Below are 24,128 nucleotides of genomic sequence, written 5' to 3' on the forward strand. Positions count from 1 at the left end.
AATGTCATGTATGAAGAGCTCTTCTTGAGCATATATAAAATGTATATGAGTCAACCTAGTGTCTAGAAAAGCCCTCCAAAAAGACAAGCACAGTCCTCTTGATGTCGGCCTGCAAAATGAATTAAATTACAACTTATGTCGACTCACCTAAAATGACACATCTATTCGGATGGTAATGTCGGCTCAATATATGGACAAACAACTACAAGTAGAAGGTTATGCTCATCGCAGAAGAATAGAGAATTTTGCAGATCCCTTTGAGATTTCGGGTGAGAAGGAACAGCGAAGAAGTTCAGATTCCTCTATGGTTTTGAAGGGCAGAAGAACACAACAATCTCTGAAATTCTCGATGAAAGTTACAGTCATCAAGCTCGGATAAATTCAGTGAAGGACACAGTATTCAGATCTTTGTATTAGAGGATGTTTTTCAAGTTTCATGTTACAATGTGCAATTCGGATGAATAGACAGAGTTCTGAGTATGAAAAGCACAACTCAGAACTTCGCACTTCAGTAATTGGGAACAACAAAGTGAATTCGGACCAGTCTCCTTGCAGTTTCGGCATATTTGTGGTGAGGACGATCTCAATGATCCCACAGTAACACACTATGTCTCTGCATACATTCGAGATGCAGTGATAGTCTTGGCATAAATGTCATCATGGTCTCGGTATAGATATAGTCATGATCTTGATGGAGACATAGTTACAAGGTCATGATCTCGATGAATCTAGGTGCAGCTCTCATATATATACATACATATCTTAGTATAGCAATCTCGTTGTTATGGTGAAGATCTCGGTGAAGGTGCAGCAATGGTGCAGCAGTCATGATCTCGGAGGTGCAGCAATAATGATCTCAATGGTGTAGCAGTGATGGCCTCGGTGTTGCAACAGTGCTGACTTCAGTAACAGTGATGATGATCTCAGCAATGACAAAGAAGAGGATTGGTGTCTTGGTCTTGGAGTGGCTAAATAGGTCAAGGGTCATGGTCTTGGTATTCGTCAATTTGATCTCTATAAGAAGAATTTGCGCGGTTTTTCTCTCAAAGAGTGAGAGGTTTTGGCCATGGTAGAAAGCCAACATCTTGTGTTCTTGCCTCTATTGTTTTGGTAACTATTTGATGAAGTAAGAAAACACACTCAAATAATAACAAGAGAAGATTGTGCTAATAAGAAAAAGTAAAAAGTACCTCACAAATATTTATCATCGTGAGAAGAATCATATTAACCTGATTGCCCTATATTCTTCAACAAATCTGTGCTCATACAGGTACTGCAGGTTATAAACTAACACAAGTAAAATTGTCTTATACATAATTACTGCTCACTATTTAGCAACCTAGATACATCTATGAATAAGAGAGAAATCGGCAGCTTCATTACACTATTTCGGAGAAACAAAAACATACATGAAGTGAGATATACAGAGAAGGAAACATACTGTGCATTGCCATGATTCGAATCACCAAAGAGTTTCATTAATCCTCAAAATGAGTCCCATTCACCAGTCCATTACATTTAGCGATATACAACTCAAGTCCCTCATGAACAGGGAAATAGAACCAAAAAGTGGAATCAATAAATTTGGACCCCTCGGGTGCAGAATTGCGGAACATGTATTAAGTGTTTCTTCCCTCTATTTATAAGGATAGGGGGAGCTTTGAATTAACAGTGACAAAATATCTCAGCTAAGGGCCAACTGTACGATTGACTAGCTGTCTCAGTGTGTGATATCCTATTGCCCAAAATGATTACAAAGGATTTGATTCCTTTCTTGAAAATACACAAAAATTACAGAATAATAGGAAAAGGAAAACTGAATGATGACTGAGGAAAATATCTCCCTTTCGTTCCTGTGATCGCCCTTGATCAGGCCACCTCTCTGCCATGATGTGACTCTCCTGCTGCTCCGTCGGTTCACTTGTCGCTTTTGCCTTAACTGCCTGACTTCACCACTCTCTAGAGTTAGTAGCGATCAACTATGGTTGCTTGTCACAAAGCAAAAGCGGAGATTGACCTAGCAGTCTTTCATTGTCTGACTGTGAGGAGCTCCATGCTGAGAAATTAAGTCTTCCTGAGTCCCATACCTCCATTTACTCCATGAAGACGTGTGCATGAAGCAGTCTAATTCATTTATGTTGCCCATGTAGTCCTTGGTTTCTTGTCCCAGGGGCTTCCACAGGATTAGCCCATATCAATTTCCAACTACTCCATGCCTTCATTCAATATCGCAGTTGCCAACCCATATGCCTTTAAAGCTTTATACTTCCTTATCGAAGCGATTCCATATCACAGACTTCACAGTGGTGCAGTATTCAAATTTGTCGATTGTCGACCTCCGATATGACAAGCCCCTTCTGCTTAGCCCTTCCCACATTTCTAACCATAGGACTGAGGGTTGTGACTTGGTGCTTAGCCTTAAGGCGCTAAGGCCTTTTGTTCCTGTCGGGGGCTATTGTTCCTTTGTAAACTGCTTTTTGCCCCTAGTTCTTTAAGTTCCTCTTGACCGTGGGCCAGCCCTTATAACGGAGCTCCTCTATCAACGAATTCCAATCGGTGATTTAACTTTGGCGCACAACATTTCACTTCGCCAATTGTCGAATGTCGATCACCTTTTCTGCTTAACCCTTGGTCCTTTCGCACTCCTCATGACCGTAGGCCAACCCCCATATCAGAGCCCCTTAATCGGAGGTTTTCAATCGGTGATTTCATTTTGATGCACACATGCTACAACCTCCGATCGTCGATCTCCGATGTGACATCATCACTGCCACGTGTCACCTTGTGAGTGGTGACACGTGTCACCCTTTTTTTTGGCCTCATATGACCCCTGAAAATGTCGAATCTATCTGCCACGTGTCCACTGTACCGCCCCGTCATGCTGCCCTGTGTCCCTTATTAGAACCAACCATGTGCTGCCAAGTGTCATGTATCAGAACCAATCATGTGTAGCCACGTTTCATTTATCAGGTCCACTGATGCTCAGCCACATGGCCCCCTAGAGGAGAGAGAAAAGGTCATCCCTCTTTTGGTTGCAACTGATTTCCTTTATTAAATGTTTCAAGGCATTCCCGATGCTTTAAAACTAGAGGCTCAAATCCCGGCAAAATTTAATTGCAATCAAAACTTTATGCGATATCGCAACCTTAAAAGGTTGTCACATGTTTGATCGATGATTGTGATGCGTCGATCTCTTGATGCTCCGATGCCTTGGACCTCCAATATGCGGGATCACCGATGTGCGGGTTCGCTAATCGCATATCACCGAAACGCTTCTGTTATTGTGCTGCACCTTGGGACTTCTGATCGTCGATATGTCAGGATTCGGGATTTTACCCTTAGGCATTTTCTCCTTGTTTTCGAGTTTTCAACAAGGCAACTTCAATCTGCTCTAACTTTTGATTCCGAGGTCCATTTGAGGAGTTCCATATACCATTAGAAAGATAATTCGGAGCACTATCTAATGGAGGGGGTCCAATTTAGCTTTGAGGGATTTTGTGGCTTGGAAGATGGCTGCAAACTTTTCTTTTCTTTTGTACTTTAGTCAGCTGAAAACAAATTTTACAGAGTGACAACATTGGCTCCAACTGGGGACAGTGCCTTGTTGGCAAGGTGCTAAGAACCTGAAGACCAGTAGCCTTCACCTTGGGCATGGAGTTTAAAAATATAATGAATCTATAAAACCAAAAAATCTCCATGGAACTTTAATTGCAAGGAGTCTTTTCCTCATAGAACTAAAATGCAGAAATAAAAATTCTACCAACTGGAAACTAAATGCTCAACTAGTGAGCTTATTTATATACAACTCCTACTTATGTACTGGACATCAATTCACCTGAGTTCATCCCTCCAATGGTACCAAGTCAGCATTTGGGTGCTGGACCTAATGCCTTCATGTTGCTGAAATTTAAAAATCAAAATAAGCATGCACCACGAAAAGTCTTCAAACAAAAAACTTGATACATGCTCCAGAAACAACCTCTGTTGCTGACCTAAGAATGTCGTCATGTAGTCAGCTACAGGGTCATAGAACTGACGAGAGAAAATTGTGGCTGCTTCATTTTCTTGAACAGTTTCCAGGAATGAATCTTTCCGCACAAGGCAGCCACAGACAATGCTTGGCTCTTCAGCTTTGGGCTCTTCTTGAAAAATTTGTTGTTGGAAGCCTTCTCCCCACTTGTTTGTAAGTAGATCCCTTTGACAATCCACGACCATCTCATCCTCCTGTGAATCATATGAATCATAAATCGGAGGAGGTTCTTGAACTTGTTCTCCAGGTGAAGGATGTGAATCGTAAACTGGAGCCTCTTTGTTAACCTCCTGGTGGGCCTCCTCTTCTTGTGCAGCTTCCCATAACTGAGACTGTTGTGGTTCTGCATCACTTGACTCTCCATCGGAGTCATACACATCATAAGAAGGAGAATCATAAAATTCGACTGAATAGGATCTCTAAGGGTTTATTTGCAGCTCGATGTTGTCTCCTTCTTCTCTTTCTTGATCACTGGGTGATGCTTCTTGATGTCGGTATATGTCTTCTTGGAGAGGAGCCCCACAAACATCTCCAGCGAGATTATTAACCTCGGGAATATTTTCAACATTAAAATGTGCACAACAATCTTCAAACAAAGCACCCGGTGGATATAATCTTTTGCAGTAATGATTGAATGCTATGTGAAAGCTCTTTAAGGAAGATATGCTACCATGAGGTATTGTTCTATACCAAACTCTAGCATCCTCGTCTAAATAATACATGAACAATTTCAATTTTGCATCTTCAAGAACAATACCTTGTTGTTCCATGCATTTATGAAAGTCATAGAGGTGTTGGTTCAGCTTCCATCTGTGTTTCCACTGAATCTAGGCAAATAGGTATTCCATTCATGAAATGAAGAGACATGATTGGGATAACCAGCAATAGAAGAAAAATCCAGTGGAGCAAATTTGTTGGCCAAGAATGCAGGAATGGCCATTTTGAAAACCCCTTTAGGTAAGTGATCTCAAGTTCAGATGTAGGGGAAGTTTTCTGTTGTTTAACATCAAAGCGAGAATGAGGTCTATTGAAAGATAGGATGATCAAATAAAGATATAGACAGTGGAGTCGCCAAGATGTTTACCATAAGATTGAAACAGTGGAGTCACCAAGGTGAGAGGTCTTCAACCCACACTTTCCTTGCTCACCTGACAAAGGGAATGTAAAAATTTGTCGTACCCAGGGAAAAATATTTGATTCGTTCCCCGACAATGGCACCAGAAAGATGTTGTCGCTTTTTCTAGCACCTGTAGCACAAGTGCTTCAGGAGATATAGAAAGCTTCCTAAAGACAGCCTCTAGGATGATTGTAGACTAGTGCCTAGGACATCTTAAAGAGATGAGTGCTTTGGAAGATTATCAATGGGGATTTCTGCTGCACTTGGATTGTCACGTAGTTTGAAGAGATAATAATGAGGGGCTTAGTTCAATAGGCTTTCATTAAGGTAAACTCAAGCCAATACATGCATCCAAATGCTCAGGGGGTAAATCGGGCCAACCTCAAAGAGAAATGTCTGGTTCTGGTGGCCGACACACAACAACGTGCAGTTTTAATATTGGCGTTGTAGTAATATGAAGAGGAAGAAAGAAAGGAGGGAATTCGGTGCATAAGGCTAGTTACAATACAGAATCCCAAGCAACGATGTTCTAACAGAAATATGGAAGAGGGAGGAGATGAAACAGCGGAAAGAGTGGAGCACAAATTAAGGTTTCAAGCTCTATTCCTCATGGATACATTTATCAACAAACAGCATAAGTAAATCTATGCTCATACAAGTATTGCAGGTTATAAACTAACACAAGTAAATTCGTCTTATACACAGGTATTGCTCACTGTTTAGCAGCCTAGATACATCTATGAATCAGAGAGAAACCAGCAGCTTCATTACACTATTTCGGAGAAAGAAAAACATACATGAAGTGAGATATACAGAGAAGGAAACATATTGCGCATTGCCATGATTGGAATCACCAAAGAGTTTCATTAATCCTCAAAATGAGTCCCATTCACCAATCCATTACATTTAGCGATATACAACTCAAGTCCCTCATGAACAGGAAATAGAACCAAAAAGTGGAATCACATAATTTGGACCCCTCGAGTGCAGAATTCTGGAACCTTTATTAAGTGTTTATTCCCTCTATTTATAAGGAGAAGGGAAGCTTTGAATTAACAGTTACAAAATATCTCAGCCAAGGGTCAGTTGTCTCGTCGTGCGATACCCTGCTGTCCAAAATGATTTCAAAGGATTTGATTCCTTTATTGAAAATACACAGAAATTACAGAATAATAGGAAAAGGAAAAATGAATGATGACTGAGGAAAATATCTCCCTGTCGTTCCTGTGACCACCCTTGATCAGGCCACATCTCTGCCATGATGTGCCTCTCCTGCTGCTCAGCCGATTCACCTGTCGCTTTCACCTTAACTATCTGACTTCACCACTCTCTAAAGTTGGTAGCGATCAACTATGCTTGCTTGTCACTGAGCAAAAGCAAAGATTGACTTGGCAGTGTTTCATTGTCTGACTGTGAGGAGCTCCATGATGAGAAATTGAGTCTTCCTGAGTCCCGTACCTTTATTTACTCCATGAAGATGTGCGCGCGAAGCAGTCTAATTCATTTTTGTTGCCCATGTAGTCCCTGGTTTCTTGTCCCAGGGGCTTCCACAGGATTATCCCATATCGATTTCCAATTGCTCCATGCCTTCATTCAATACCGCAGCTGCCAACCCATATGCCTTTAAAGCTCTATACTTCCTTATCGGAGCGATTCCATATCGCAGACTTCACAGTGGTGCAGTATTCAAATTTGTCGATTGTCGACCTCTGATATGACAAGCCCCTTTTGCTTAGCCCTTCCCACATTTCTAACCATAGGACCAAGAGTTGTGACCTGGTGCTTCACCTTAAGGCACTAAGGCCTTTTGTTCTTGTCGGGGGCTATCGTTCCTTTGTAAACTGCTTTCTGCCCCTGGTTCTTTAAGTTCCTCTTGACCATGGGCCAAACCTTATATTGGAGCTCCTCTATTAGTGAATTCCAATCGGCGATTTAACTTTGGCTCACAAAATTTCACTTCGTCGATCACCTTTTCTGCTTAACCCTTGGTCCTTTCATGCTCCTTGTGACCGTAGGCTAGCCCCCATATGGGAGCCCCTTAATCGAAGGTTTTCAATCGGCGATTTCATTTTGATGCACACACGCTACAACCTTCGATTCGTCGATATCCAATATGTGACGTCATCACTGCCATGTGTCACCTTGTGAGTTGTGACACGTGTCACCCTTTTTTTTGCCTCATATGACCCCTGAAATTGTCGAATATGTCTGCCATGTGTCCACCATACCGCCACGTCATGTTGCCCCGTGGCCCTTATCGAAACCAACCATGTGCTGCCAAGTGTCATGTATCAGAACCAATCATGCGTAGCCACATTTCATTTATTGGGTCCAATGATGCTCATCCATGTGGCCCCCTAGAGGATAGAGAAAAGGCCATCCCTTTTCTAGTTTTGCAACTAATTTCCTTTATTAAATGTTTCAAGGCATTCCCGGCACTTTAACGCTAGAGGCTCAAATCCCGGCAAATTTAATCGCAATTGAAACTTTATGCGATATCGCAACCTTAAAAGGTTGTCACTTGTTTGATCGACAATTGCGATGCACCGATCTCTTGATGCTTTGATGCCTTGGAACTCCAATATGCAAGATCGCCAATGTGTGGAATCGCTTATCACATGTCGGCAAAACACTTCCATTGTTGCGTTGCACAATGGGACTTCTGATCATCGATATGCCGGGACCCAGGATTTTACCCTTAGGCATTTTCTCCTTGTTTTTTGGTTTTCAACAGGGCAACTTCAATCTGCTCTAACTTTTAATTCCGAAGTCCATTTGAGGAGTTCCATATACCATTGGAAAGATAATTCGGAGCACTATCCAATGGAAGGGATCTGGTTTAGCTTTGAGGGCTTCTGTGGCTTGGAAGATGGCTGCAAACTTTTCTGTTCTTTTGTACTTTGGTCAGCTGAAAACAAGTTTTGCAGTGAGTGACAACATCCCCTATCCCCATGAATTTCTTAAAACTTGAGGGGTGTCTCCACACATCCCCATATGCATATCCCTGCTCCAGCATCCTGTAAACTTGGTGGAACATTATTCACTATCTGTTCACAGCAGAACTAAGTGATGTTTTTTGATAATAAAGAAGCTTTACTTGGTGCTTTCCATTAGAGATTGATTTGGGGTATTTTCCCTTTTTCTTCTTCTTTCTGTTGGGGGTAATTGAATGTTAACTTACTGTGAATTGTGGACTTTCCTCGCCACCAAACTATTATACAAATTTGATTGGAAACTAACTGAGCAACTGGTAAACATGAGACAGTGGAAATGACACCATTCGGCATGTCTAAATACATCTTTGCACTTGCTACATGCCAGCATGCTCTTCAAAAATAATTGGCACATAATGTGCTATGATGGATACACAGATATCAATATACTTATTGTCAATACCATAGTTGCAGCAGTAATACCATGGATTTCAAACTCTATATTTCCTGTGTTGCACGGGTAACCGCTCCCGGGGGTGGGGTTCTCGAACCCGTCCCGAGTTCCCGCACCCAAGTACCGGATTCGGGTACGGGTTCTTCCTAGACGAACCCAGAAGAACTGGGTTCTTCCATGAAGAACCGAGTTCTTCAAAAAAAAAAATTGGGTTCTTTTCCTTTAACGGGTTTTTGGGTTCTTGTGTTCTTCGGGTGCTTGGGTTCTTGGGTTCTTCGGGTTCTTCGTGTGCTTGGGTTCTTGGGTTCTTCGGGTTGGGTTCTTTGGGTTCTTCGGGTTCTTTGGGTTCTTCATAAAAAAACTATATTAAAAAATAAATTTTCAAATAAATTTTTTTTATTGAAATTTAAAAAATGATATGCCATAAACGAATGATATGCCATAGAATATAGAATATATGCCATAAACGAATGATATCATTTTTGGAGTCATTGATGGTCATTGCTCTGGATTGTCCTTCAGAGATGGTTGTAAGGTCTTCTAAATGTTTCTCAAGGAAATTTTCTGCCATCATTTCCAAAGATTATAGTTTCCAAAGACTGTCTTTGTTCACATGCCTTAGCATTGCTCTGTGGGCATGACGTGCTGCTCAAGGGTAATGAATCATTGTAAAAATTTATCAAGAGTGATAAGTTTTTCAAAACTTATGAGCGACACAGTGTTCTGAAATCATATATGATTATGATATCTCAATATTATAAAAGGAACATTATGCGTGTACAATCCCACAAGCAGAATATCATATCATATTGGCTGTAGCTTTGTGGAAATATTCAATAAGGTGATGACCATAGTTGGGAAAAAAAGGGTAGTTGTTTGCACATTCATGAGTCCCTTCCTACCGCAGGAGACTCTTATGATCAGTCTCTCCATTAGTCTTATGCTATAAATTTATAAAAACAATTTCAGAACTTATGCCCAAGGTTTGTTAGAGTCTCAATGTAAATTATGAATCTCCTGTATTTGTGGATCTTCAATGCCTTTAATATTATATGGCATCGAAACCAGAACTGAAAAAGAGACCTCTTACTCTGTAATTTGAGCCTGCAGATTCTTGTAAATCAATTTGGAATGAATTTATGAAACATTCATTCCCGAGCCAAATAAGTTAATAATTATCAAATTATAAACTGTAAATGCACACATACAGGTTCAGACATTTTCGGTCAAATAGAAAGTAGGATTGAGACCAGCCATAAGCTGTAATCAGCTGATGTTGTTAAATGGCGAAGGGCTATTTTGGAAAATGGCTAAATTAAGTATCAAAATCTGCCAATTTCTCACAGCATTCTGATAACATCATGTTAAGATTAAAACTAGGAAAATATGCCTAAATGAATAAGCGTGTTTTGTGGAAGGGTAAGGCTGCCACTGTTTTAACTTTTTGGGATTGCTTTACCACAGAGCACACCATGCATGGGGCAGGTGGATGATTAGACATCAAGAAAAGTCTAGACCACTATCAGGTTGAGAAGAATCTCCTATGAAAAAATTGTGTTTTTATATGGGAGAGACTAAACATGTTTAAATATTTATCATTAAAGTTTTCTTGTTTAAAGTTGAAAAAATATACAAATTCAAATTTCATATATATTATTAATTATAAATTTATAATTTATAAAATATAATTATTAAAATTTAATATTATTATATTACCCGACGAACCCACGCACCCTGTTTCCAAAAATGCCGTCCCCGTCCCCGCACCCACGTTTCCTGGCAACATAGTATATTTCAGTTGCAAAGTCTGAATCATCAAATGGAAACATCATGCTCCAAGTTGCGCTTTGGACTTCTGGTCACGACCTCCTCTTTATGCCATATTTGGAGCTGTCAATATTTTCAAATACTGTTTATTTAATTATTTTATCTCTGCTTCAAGGAGGAGATGCCCTCTGCAGTCATTTATTTATTTTATATCTGCTTTAGGGAGGAGATGCCCTCTGCACTCCTTATTTTGGTATGCATATAAATGTAAACTCCTTATTTTGACATCCACATCCAGATCGGTAAGACCCCACACTTTTTCTAGATCTACAACTAACAGGCCAGTTCCCACCAAAGCCTCAGATACTTAGCCAACACCCCTCTCCCCTGCCCATTTCGAGTACTGAGAATTCCATCACCGGCTGCTTCCCAACAGCCTCATCTGTTAGGAGAGCTACTACAGACAATCAGCTTCCTCCCAGGCTCAACATCTGAGTCCCCTCAGCCCATTTTTTCTCTCTAGAAGACATTATCAGACAGTGCGTTGATTCCTTCTAGGTGACAAATCACCTTACTGGGGCATCTTCTTCTTCCTCTTCTAGACCTGATGCAGTTTGTCACCAATGTTGTATATTATATATGGGTTTTGTGTTCATTTTAACTTTTAGTGCTATTACCTGTTTCTTTCGCTCATTTGCCTTTTCTGGGGTAGGTGTTTCCTTTGCCCTCCCACTACGTACTTATACTGGTTGTACTTGTCAATCCCATTTACCTTTTTTCATTTGAAGATTGCTGTACCTTGCTATTCATTTAGAGAGAATCAAAGTTACATACATATGTTGTACAAAGGAAGCCAAGCTTCACCTAAAAAGACTGCATAGACAGTAAACCAATGTTGTCCAAACAACAGTCCAAGTGACCTGGAAAACTATAACTATTTTTCTGAATATGCATATAGAGCTGGATACTACCGAATAACCCAGGAGTATTAAAGATTTGTACAGCAGAATTACACTGCATACTAAATCCAGCATAAATAAAACATTTTTGATCCAGAAAATACACCTAACAGGCTAAATTATCGTTTATCAACACCTCATTTACTTTCTATGTGAGAGCACAAGGTAGAATCAGTCCTATCAAAGGAGTACTAAAACACTGTAGTAAAAGGAAGACTTCCCCTTCTTATCAGAGAGGTGCCATACCATTCTTCATAAAAGATGAAACCTTTTTCCAAGGTAAGTGCCCTTTTCGATAGTGAATCTGCTTGAGAGTTCCATTCCCTGTGAATATTCCAAAAGGAAAGATTTTGAAATTTTTTCCTCATATCTATCATACTGTCTTTCCAATATGTCAAGTTTAACACTTGTAGATTTGAAAAGCCTGTCAACTGATCAATTATACATTTTGAATCACCGCAGACTTGTAAACAAAAAAACTTTTTGAAAGTTGCAAAATACAGAAGTGCCCAGCAAGCAAAGATTTTTGCCTTAGTGTTTGTTCCCTGTCCTATATGCAGCCAAATCTAGAAGGTATGAATTCCCGAGTGTTGATTTCTGGTAGAATCTGATGTGCTCTAACTCTCAAATTTTGCAAGCAGCCTTGGGCACATGTATTCCAAAGAACCCACAAAGCGTTTTGGGAAATTCCACCCAGAGACAGTTTTATTAAAATAATTAATTATTTTTAACGGGTCCCTAAGTCTAAACTTAGGAAATTAAAATAATTAATGGATGTTAATCTAATTGTGGGTGTAACTTCTAGAAGAAGACGAGGATCAAGCAAAAATGATCTTAGCCATTGATTAGCTTTTAATCTAAGTCGTTGAATGTCAACGAGAAGATTATTTAAGAAGGCTTGAGGGTCATTTGGAAACAACACAGAGAGTTGATCAATTAGATCGAATTGCTGAAGCTAGAGCAACACAATGATTTCGTAGTGATCACGCAGAGAGGGGCAGAGAGAGTTTTTGGCTGGAGGATCTTCTCTGGAGCCAAGAATACTCAGTAGAGAGGCAGAGAGACACACAGAGGAGGCAGCGCAGTGCCCAGAGAGGGTAACGCAAAGCAAGGAAGGACTCACGCAAAGCAGCGCAGAAGCCTTCCATGCAGAGGTGCAAAATTTGCTGAGGAGGTTGACGTTCTGAGCTGGGAGGGCTGGAGTCAGCTCCTGAGAGAAAATCGATCCAGCAAAGAGGTGACGCAAGGCCTTAGAGGTTGTGACGTAGGCCCACGCAATGACTGCGTAGGGGCAGCACAGAATTAATCGAGGACTCGTTGGTTCAGCTGCCAAATCAGCCGGGACTTGCAGTGTAGAGTGACGTGATCTCACTAGTTTTTTCTGTCAAGTGATATTCTCTGTACTGGATTTGCCAGCAAGGCATCCAGAGATTGTATTCAAAAATAACTTCTGCTTAATAATAAAAACCCTCAGATCTATTGCACCGGTTTTCCCGCATTGGGTTTTTCCGGGGACATTTGTCCAAAAATAACTGTCATTTGTGTTGTATCTTTCTCTTGTTTAGTTTCTTGTTTCGGCATATTATTTAAATGGTGTAGGCTGCAGTGTATGTATTTCAATGTTTGCCATAGGAAACTGCAAATAACTTGTTCATGTAAATCTAACAAGTAGGAGAAATATCATCAGTTGCTGCAGTAGGGATTCTCGTTTAGGAATTTTCACATGGTATCAGAGCAGTGCAGGTGAAGCAAGAAGAACAGTGCCAGAGAACCCAGCGTTGAACAGAGAAGGAGGTCGAATAGCTACAGGAGGCAGCAATTCGAATCCCTAGAGGGTTTGAACAGTCAGGCCAGGAGGGCAATATTTTCGCAGTAAATCTCTCTGAGTGAGTCAGCAAAGAGGTAAGATTTCCAGATCGAAATTTGTCAGCGGCAAAGGGAGCAACGCAACAGAAGCTTCAGCGAAGAGGGGTTTTTCTGGTGTGACACAATTTTCTGCAGGCAATTGCTGGGCAGAAAGATGTCAGAGGGGAGGGAGAGACATGGTTGAGGGAATTCTTCCTCAGAGGACTTCTAACCAAGAAGTCTGAATCCTCATCAGCTGAGCAGCAACAAGGGGCAGCAGATCCACTGACTCCAGCGGGGGCTGTGTAGGCTAGCCCAGCAGCAGCGCAGAGGAGAGAGGAGGCCAATCGACTTTTTCGATTGGCAGAGATGATAGCCCAGGCATCTCCAGGAGGGAGGTGGGGAGATCTAGGGTTGTAGTTCGAAAGGACAGCAAATGGGTAGGATCCCTGAGGAGCCCACCTTTCGGATCAATTCATTGCTACGGGAGCCCAGATCAGTAGTAGCAGGATGGACCAATGTCAGTTGGTGCAGAGGAGTGTAGAAGTGACAGTTGCAGTGGCCAATGTCATATGGTTCGGGTTGAATTCGAATTCAATTACAATTAAGTTTGATTCGAGTTCGAATTTTTCGATGAGGTTCGTATGAGGTTCGCCATTAGGTTCGTTCATGTATATAATTTTAATATATATATATATATATATATAATAATTAAAATTACATAAATCTTTTATATTCAATTATAATTAATGTATATTTATAATTTTTATCAGATACTATATCAATAAATTTATAATTTTCCATAAATATAAGTTATATTAATTTAGAATATTTAAAATAACAATACCTAATTTTGTTAATGTAATATAATTTAAAATATATTAAAAATAATTCTTGTAAAAATATATAATTTTTAAATTATGGTAACTTATCTTTGCACATAGTAATTTTATAATTACGATATGGTAATATTTGAACTGTTCATAGCATTATTACTTATAAATTATAAATTTAACCCTATGTATAATTTTATACCTGTAACCTCATTTTAACATTTCAACTAAGTCTACCAAATCGAGACTTTGAAGAAAAGGTAGTAACTAATTTTTGGGGCATTTTAATTGTGAAGGATTGTGATTTCAAAAATTGTAATTCTTTACAAATTAGATAAAATATAAACCAGAAAACTTTTCAAAACCTCTCAAGCACTTAGATTATGAACGGTTGCGATTTCAACAGCCTAAATTCTCTACAACTTAAATAAAAAATAAACCAAAAGACTTTCTAAAAATCACACTTAAAAACTATTAGATTTTCCTATCGATTTTGACGAAGTGCAGTGTCTTTGTATAAATGGTGGACGGCGAGGGAAAGTTCTACGGAAAAAAAGACTGCAGGTTGCCCTCATGCATGACATAACACCCGCTTTACTTTCCGTTTATCTTTTTATAATTTTAGTGGGATTTTCGGTGTGTGGGGGCCTGATCGAACTCCGCAAAGCGGTTAGCTTATGGTGTTAGGTCAGGAATCTTGGCAGCGCGTGGCATATTTATATACAGGGGCCAGGGAGTAGCGTAGTATATGATGATCATATACAACCTTCTCGAACCTAAACGAACTTTAAGATTTTTTTTTAAATTCGCCAAATTTCGGACCTCAACGTTTAGGTTCGACAAACCCTGTGACACTGGCAATGGCTAGTAGCGCTAGAGTCTAAGTAGCGTAGTGCAAGGAGGCACAATGCAATAGCAGCAGCAACGCAGTGGCTTCCATGGGATAGCGTGGGACTAGCAGCAGTCAGATCTTCAGCATCGAGATGCATCTATGTTGAACACTTGTTCAGTAATTTTGGATGTTTTTCCGTTGTTGATGCAGTGCAGGGGCAGTTGGCAGTGGCAGTGTTAGCAGTAGCACAGATGCAGAAACTCAGAGGGCGCTGTAGTACAGATGCATTGTTGACAGTGGCAGTGTCAGCAACAGCACAGTAGTTGGTAGACAGCATGCCAGAGATCAGCAACGCAGAGGACGATGTTATGAAGTCAAGGTGATGCTTCAGTGGGAGGAATTGTTAGATCACATTCCTCGCTAAGGAGTGTTGATTTCTGGTAGCATCGGATGTGCTTTAAGTCTCAAATTTTGCAAGGAAGCTTGGGCACATGTATTCCAAAGAACCCAAAAAGCATTTTGGGAAATTCCACCCAGAAACAGTTTTATTAAAATAATTAATTATTTTTAATGGGCCCCTAAGTCTAAATTTAGGAAATTAAAATAATAAATGGGTGTTAATCTAACTGTTGGTGTAACTTCTAGAAGAAGACGAGGATCAAGCAGAAACGATCTTTGCCATTGATTAGCTTCTAATCTGGGTCGTTGAATGTCAACGAGAAGATTATTTAAGGAGGCTTAAGGGTCATTTGGAAACAATACAAAGAGTTGATCAGTCAGATCGAATTGTTGAAGCTAGAGCAGCACAGTGATTTCGTAGTGATCACACAAAGAGGGGCAAAGAGAGTTTTTGGCTGGAGGATCTTCTTCGAAGCCAAGAATGCTTAGCAGAGAGGCAAAGAGACACACAAAAGAGGCAGCGCAGTGCCCAGAGAGGGTGACGTAGGGTCCACACAGAGCAACACAGAAGCCTTCCACGCAGAGGTCCGAAATTTCTTGAGGATGTTGACGTTATGAGCCGGCAGGGCTAGAGTCAGCTCCTGAGAGCAAATCAATATAGCAAAGAAGTGATGCAGGGCCTTAGAGGTTGTGATGCAGGCCCACGCAATGACTGCGTAGGGGCAACTCAGAAGTAGTCGGGGACTCGTTGGTTCCGCTGCCAGATTAGCCGAGACTTGTAGTGTAGATTGAGGTAATCTCACTAATTTCTTCTGTCGAATGATATTCTTTGTACTGGGTTGCCAGCAAGGCATCCAGAGATTGTATTCAGAAATAACTTATGCTTAATAATAAAAACCCTCAAATCAGCTGCACCGGTTTTCCCGCATTGGGTTTTTTCGGGGACATTTGTTCAAAAACAACTATGTCATTTGTGTTGTATCTTTCTCTTGTTTAGTTTCTTGTTTCGACATATTATTTAAATGGTGTAGGCTACAATGTATGTATTTGAATGTTTGTCGTAGGAACTGCAAATAACTTGTTCATGTAAATCTAACAAGTAGGAGAAATAACATCAATTGCTGCAGTAGGGATTCCTATTTAAGAATTTTCACACTGAGAATTTGATAAAGGCAGCCCAACCACATAATCCTACTTGTGAAGCACCATCAAAGAACCTAACTAAGCAAAATTGTGATAACATAGGATATCTTATATTTCTGAAACTTTTGGATTTTGGTATTTTCAAATATTCCTTGAAGTAGCCCACAATCCTATGTATTAACTATTCAGGTTTGAAGGGACGATCTTCAAAAATGGCTTCGTTTCGCGCATTCCAGATTCCCCGGGCTATAAAGATTGGAAGAGTTTTATGACTGCCCATCTTTGTATCCCACAAATTAAGATAGGATTCAGAAGAGAAAGAAGACACATAAATTGTAGGCTAAGTACTTTTATGGTGTCATTCCATACATCTTTTGCAAAGGAGCAGTGTACAAAGATATGGTCCGCAAACTCTAGCTCAAAATTACAAAGTCTACAAATATTTGGACCAATAAAACTCCTTCTTTGCAAGTTATCCCACGTGAGAATACGATTTCCCAGAGTGAGCCAGCAAAAGCATCTAGGCTTTTGAGGCAGGTTCCACTTCCATAATTTTCTATACCACCAAGTATCTCTGTGATCTGGGGAGGAAAGGGAAATTGACTCATGAGCCTGCCTAGCACTGACCTAACCCGATGAAATATTCCAACTCCAAACTATAGAGTCTTCTTCTTCATTTAGTAAGATCCCATTAAAATACAAGCCACATACAAAGTTATCCCATTCAACTGCTAAGTACCCTTGAAGACCCAAATCAAGAGAGTTTTTCCAGTATCTAGAAGAACTTGAAATTGAAGTTGTTCTCTTAACATGGCACAACTTACACAAACCCTGTGCATTTAAAAAGGAAATCAGATCTGGAGAGAGTTGATAAAAATCAGTTCCTCCTATGAAGGGATCCTTTCTTAGAATTATCTAGTTACCCTTTCCCACCTTCCAGGCAAGCCAGGAGAAGAGCCAAGGGAAAGAATCCGTGAGGCCTTTCAAGATGATTGAACCAGTTTTATACACATTTTGAACATTGAATCTCAGCCAGTCAATTAAAGACCTATTTTTTATATATTTTTCCTTGATAATGTGGTTCCAAAGACCAGTACCAAGTAATGCTCTCCATAGACTCTTCATTGAGAGGGCTAAGCCAAACCAGTGCAGCTTTTTGAAGCCCCAACCCCCAAGACTTTGGTTGAGATAATATTTCCCATCTAGCCAGATATAAACCTTCCTTTTCATTTCTTCCTGTCCAAAGAAAATTAAACATTCTTTGCATTATTATCCTTATAATAGATTTTGGCATCATTGAGAGAGTTAGCCAATACACCGGGATACTCTCCAACATTGACTTAACCATAATTATTCTACCTCCCAACGATAACCACCTGTAACACTAGTTCCCTATTCTGCTTTCCACCTTTTTAATTAACCAGGACCAATCTTCCTTTTGGTAACAATTGGGTTTCAGGTAATAGCCCAAATATTTGGATCCTTTCGCTAATTCTTTCACTTTATAGGGCAAAATGGTGTTAATAGTGGCTACTGGCTAGGGTCTCTTCCAGAGTTCTGTTCTGCAGAAAGATAGATTTATGGATGCTGACCTCCATTCCGGATGCTTGGCAAAAAAGAGAAATGATTATAGAAAAATCCTCCCATTCATCCTACCTTCGCCAAATAGCAAGACACCCTCCACAAAAAGGAGATGTGTAATATACAAAGGCTTATACACCTTAAACCCTTTTAAAGAACCATCTATTTTGGCTTTTATGATCAATCTACTCAAACCTTCATTGACAAGTGGAATAACAAAGAACAAAGTGGGCAGCCTTGTCTCAAACCTCTTGTACTGTTGAAGAAACTAGACGGAGAGCCATTCAGTAACACAAAAAATTCCGCTGACTGAACACATCCCATTATCCAATTTGAAGGAGTCCCAGCCTTAGGAAGTCCCAATTTACTCTGTCATATGCTTTTACCAAGTCCATTTTTAAAACCAGGGCTTCAAGCTTTTTTTTACCTTAATAGAATGTAGGGACTCTTGGGCCACGCCAACGGCATCATGAATCTGACGACCAGTGAGAAATCCAAACTGTTCCATGAAATCATTTCTGTGAGCTTATCTTTTAATCTGTTAGAACTTAGAGATGATCTTGGTAATAACTTTGTAGATCAGATTACACAGAGAAATCTGTCTTAATGGTCTCTGGCTTGGAACATTTGGGTATCAAAGTAATAAATGTGGCATTTAACACTCCAGAAACCATCCCAGATGTTGTGGCCTCCACTAACTTCAGAATGTCTTCCCCCATCAAATCAAAAAAGGCTACATAAAGCTCAAAAGTCCACCCATCTGGGCCTGGGCTTTTTTCCTTGCAAAAGATTTTAAAACTTGTCTAACTTCTTCCAAAGTTACAGGGCCACCAACTTTAGCCGAGTCATCCTCCGAGAAAAATCTAGGAAAGTTTTGAATAACTTTAAGTTGTGATGCAATAGTATTACTACCAGGGTCTTTGAAGAGACACGAAAAGTGATCCTTTGCAGCCATCGCGAGATCCCCTTGAGATCTTCTAATGACCTACCACTGTGGTCAATGATTGTACAATAATAAAATCATATTAATCATAGTAAACAAGGCAACTCGATTTCTTTGCTCTCATTTTTTCTTAGCCAATTAAAGTTGCTTCTGAATTCAAGCTGCCCATTGAAGAATGAAAAAAATTATCCATGCACTAAATTATGTCCAAATCACTATCCAATAATGAAAATATTAACTTCCATGAAAGTTGAGATCAAAATACGAAGCTCTAGATCTCCCTGCCGTCTTTCTACATGAAGATGGTCCGATGGAGGAAAACCTATTGCAAGTATACCAAACCCACATTGCCAACTATGACAAATTTTCATTACAAGCTCCCGTAATTTTGATTCACACTCAAAGATAAAGACACTCGACATAAAATGGTTCCCGGAATTTTGATTCACACTCAAGACTAAGACACTTGACATAAAATGGCTCCCTGAATTTTGATACAGAGTCAAAGATCCAGATAGCTTAACATAAAATGCTTTTGATGTCTACGTTGAAATTGACTGGATATCTGCACTGGGAGGAAAAGAAAAGCGTATGTTCAAAAGCACTGAAATCCCTTTAATTTACAGTACAGTTCGAACAAATTTAGCAGAATTTTATATATGAATATTATAAAGTGTCAAGCCTGGTTAGAGGTGTGCAAATAAACTAGCACTTCAACATTCGTTTCATTGTGTGTTCGAAATTTGAACGAAGAACATCGGCGCCTGTTCGTGATGGGAAAAACTTACAATTGTGTGAAATGAGAAGAGAGGCAGAGACATACCATGATTGAAGCCGCGAAATTGAGACAATAAAATGAGGAAGTGACTGAACGCAGGCTCCTGAAATTTTGGCGGGCTTTACAAATAAGGCGGTGTGGTAGGTTTTGTTTCCATGGTTGAGTTGGCGATGTTATTAAACGCTGGGTTGGCGTGCGTAAAGATTTTATTCAGTTTTTTGTTAGTTTGAATTGAAGTTTTATTCAAATAATTATCGATTGGGAAAACTGTGCATACGTTTTAATATGGCGCGTTGTTACGTTTTAATAGGGTGTGTTGCCATGAAATGAAATGATATTTTAAGTTAGGGGATTAAAAATAGTTTATGAGATTATTTGTTTTTTATTTTTCATTTGTTATAATTTAATTTTTTTTTATTTAAATTGATGATGAGCTGCCTTAACTTTCTAACAATCTCTTGCTAATATATTTTTATTGAATATGACACTGAGAAGGGGGGTGGGCAAGGGGGCTGGGGGTGAATCAGTATTAGCAAATCAAACACTTTTCCATTTTCATATTCTGATTCATATACGCTATTTCAGTTAAAGATATCCGCGTATATACGCGAGTATGTTAAAAGCAACTAGCGTACATCCAGTAAACTTTATGATTTAGTTACTTCATCTCCAGTGAATACATCAGAACATTATTAACCATATGAACAGTAAACAGAACAGATCATCACAGATAAATAGCACACATGAACACCATGATATAAGGTGGAAACCCAATGTGGGTGAAAACCACCTGCTGCAATTTGTTTCTATCTTCCTTTAATAAGAAACTTCTTTTACAGTGTATTGGTGCAGTCCTTTACCAACACGCAGGTTGCAACCTGCAGAGGGCTACAACCCTCTCTCGTTCTCCAGCTTCTTCTGGAAGGGAGCTACAACCCCCTTAGCTCTTGTACTAGCTGATATACTAGTACGTAGGTGCTGACCTATAGAAGGCTACAACCTTCTTTTCTTCCAGGGACCACGTTTCATCAATTTTCAGACTGGATCCATAAGTACAAAACAATCACTGCTGCAATACAATCATCAACTTATACTTGCATCATAAATCTCTAAATCACCCAATACTGAATCACTGAAACCCTGTCATCAAAAACAGTTACCAGAACACAGACCAGAGCCCAGAACTCTGCAACAACCACTAGAACCAACAGCAACCTGAAACACCAAATCTCATCATGCATACGCTACTTTACTATATCAAAACCGCTGGTATACGCGCTTTCACCAGAGACAACCCGCGTAAAGATCTAAAGATAATTACTTATACCTTCGTTGTCATTTCCAACCTGAGCCAAGCATCACAAACCCATAACCAGCATACTAGATCTTCACACTTCGTCAGACATACATTCCTTGCTCATCCACTTTGCCTAATGATCTTCTCCTTATATAGGTTTAGGCTTCTCTCAATACCATGGTCCAAAACCATGTAGAAACAATACCTGGGATCAACACAAATACCACAGACCAATACCAAAATACCATGGACCAAATACCACGGACCAACACTTAATTTTCTAATATGTACGCGCCTTTCCTTGCGTGAAAGTGCGTGTATATGCATACGCGTCTTTGGAACGTCTAACCTGTGTGTATACGCGGCTTGGTCATGATGAACCTGCGTATATCTCTCTCTTGACCTACTGTACTAAGATCTGTCCTCTGATTAAGTTGCCATCACCTGTATCAAACCTCTGAATGAGTTGCCATCAAGGACAACACTTGTAACATAATGCCAACAATTCTCATAACTTTCTTTGATGTTTTTGAATGCATCACACTCCAAAATGAAATGTTTTTCCGATTCCACTGCCCAACGATCCAAAATATACACACCCGTTCTTCCCAAGCTTCTTTAGGCCTTTTCCGCCGTCTTGTTTCACATCGAAGTTGATGCAAGTTGGTCCTTAATTGAGCAATAAGAACCTTTGACCTCCACGGAATGCAAGCTCCAATGAACTCTTTTTGTTGTAGAGCACATGTAGGGTTGAAGTCCTCAATGTAGTACTTCTTCTTTCTACCCAACTCTTTTCCCCATACCCTTTTACAAAACTTCTCCATAACAAAATTCTTTAGCTCCTTGCTATTTGTGGGATATGCATTGAGGTAGATATTCCATTTTTGCATCCATGTGTAGTTTTGTTTTATCCATGTTTTCTTTCTTTCACTCGTGCCTTCATTGAAGATAACATTAGGCCATCTATCTACTCCCATTTGCTCAATTCTTGTTAGATATCTTATGAGTCGCACCATAGCAATTGCTTTGATGGGAGTTGCTCTTGTTTCACTCAACGTTATCTCATATGGTATTGAAATTTTTATTTTGAACTTGTTCATGATCAAGCGTTTTTTAATTTTCTCAATTTGTTTCCATTTTGTGACGAGGGTGCTACTAGCCCACAATTCACACACATATAGCATCACTGGACAAACTAGGAGTCCAAAAAGCACTTTAATCATTTTCCGATCCCATAACTTTGCCTCTCTACATTTGTTTTGAAGAGCATATAATGCTTTCCACCCTCGTAAAATTCTCTTCTTTCTATAGTCCTCCCAATTAACTTTGTTATTGAAATCAATCCCGTGGTACTTGTACTCATTTACTTCTTCAAGAATGTTGCCTTCAAAGAAGAAAGTATGTTGGCTCTGCTTCCTTTTATTAGAGAAATCATTATTTTGGTCTTGTTAGTATTGACTTGCATCTCCACTGCTCTACAAAAATGCTCAAGGGCATATAGCTACATTTGCAATCCATGGGCCAATTTAGAAATCAATACAATATCATCAGCATATAAAAGAAGCTTTATCACAAACTGCCCCAACCGAACACCATCTCCACCTTGTAGATTTAGCCGCTCTTCCAATTTATCAATATATAAACCAAAAAGAGTAGGGGATAAAGGGCAACCTTGCTTGAATCCAATGTCACTTCTAAAGCTTTTTGAAATACTTGTTGAGGTTCTAATTTTGATTTTCACCTCTTCATAAAGTCTATGGACAGCGGCTCTATAATGCAAAGTAATTTCAAGTTCTTCCATTCTACGCCACAACTTATCTCTAGGGATTGTGTCAAATGCCTTTTTGAAGTCAACAAAGTAGCAAAATACTTCTCCTTTGTCCTCCCAAACCTTTTGAACAATGTGTCTCAACGTGATACCATGATTCACTATAGAATGTTTCGGCCTAAAACTCGTTGTCCTCTTGCCCTCTTTTATTTTACTTCTGCCCACTTACTGATTCTATTTTCTACCATGTTGTTGAAAAGTTTTGCAAACAAAGGATTGATCATAATGGTTCTATAGTTGGAAGTATTATTAATGTCTCCACTTTTAAAAATGGGTATTGCTAGGCTAATTTTCCAGTCTCTTGGGAATCCTTGTTGAATGATGTTGTTGAATATTTCCATGATGTGTGGTGTAAGAGTGTTCATTCCCCATTTTAGATACTCTGCTTGAAGTTCAACCAAGTCCTTTGCCTTTCCTGTTTTCAACTTCTTAATTCCAATCTCCACCTCTTGTAATGTGAAGAGCTTTAAAGTTGTGTTGATCCTAGGGGAGGCTCCGCCTCGGATTATTTCTCATAGAGTTGTCTTGCATATTCAAACCATTGATTGGTTGTATTATTATTTTCAATTTTCTTTTTCCTTGGTTGAAGTTCGTGCGAGAAAAGCTTTGGATTAATCTTGCTTAGATATATTAACTCTTCTCACCTTGTTTGCAAGAACTCGTCTTTTTTCCTTTTTAGTATCTGCTTATATAACTTTACATTCATCTTCTCCTTGCCTGCCTTTTTCAAGGTTCTCTTTGCCATTTTGCATTCCTTGTCAAACCAAGCATTTACAAGAAAACAATTTGATTCCGATTTCCTATTTTTTGCTCTTTTGCACTTCTCAAGTGCACTTTGAATTATATTTGTCCAATCAATAAGTTCCAATTTTATAGCATTAATTTAAACTTTATCGAATATCAATATTAATCACCATTAATATGGTGGGTGGGTAGTCATGGAAACATCTATGAATTAATCAGTTAAAATTTTCAAATTTTACATTTTTATGATGAATATTCAAAGTGTTTACACACAAATGGTGAATGTGTACAACAGAGAAATAGTCATTTATAATTATACATAGGGATTTTTCAAAATGAAAGACTCTGATTAGGTAGTGCATTGTTTAGAATGGAAAATTCATCTAGATTATGATTCAATAGTTTTTTATTGGTTTTGAAGTTTTTACTGGTTACTTTTTATTGGTTTTGAGGGTTCATTGATCATTTACATTTTTATATGATGTAATAAATGAGATATAACTATTCTAATACGTAGAATGGTATATATCACCACCCAAACTAGCAATCTCATTAATGTCCTTATGAGATGCTAAGGTGGCACTGTGCAAGACAAGTGCCTACTCTCACCTCAGCACAAATCTCCACTCTTTAGTCCAACTCTTA

The 24,128-nt window shown here is 39.3% G+C and overlaps 1 protein-coding gene across 1 annotated transcript in view; it reads right to left on the reverse strand.

Moving 5' to 3' along the window:
- Window positions 1-19,817, reverse strand: part of ATMND1 (Mnd1 family protein) — a 276,194-nt gene extending 256,377 nt beyond the window's left edge. Inside the window, exon 1 of the mRNA XM_089370879.1 lies at window positions 19,660-19,817. Within this exon, the coding sequence (XP_089227005.1) occupies window positions 19,660-19,662 (3 nt within the window). The 5' untranslated portion in view covers window positions 19,663-19,817. The remainder of the gene's footprint in view (window positions 1-19,659) is intronic.
- Between the last annotated feature and the right edge of the window lie 4,311 nt (window positions 19,818-24,128).

This window comes from Pinus tabuliformis, chromosome 6, assembly GCF_031772625.1.
Source record: "Pinus tabuliformis cultivar Carrire ecotype Pingquan chromosome 6, CPIR1, whole genome shotgun sequence".
Taxonomy (NCBI): domain Eukaryota; kingdom Viridiplantae; phylum Streptophyta; class Pinopsida; order Pinales; family Pinaceae; genus Pinus; species Pinus tabuliformis.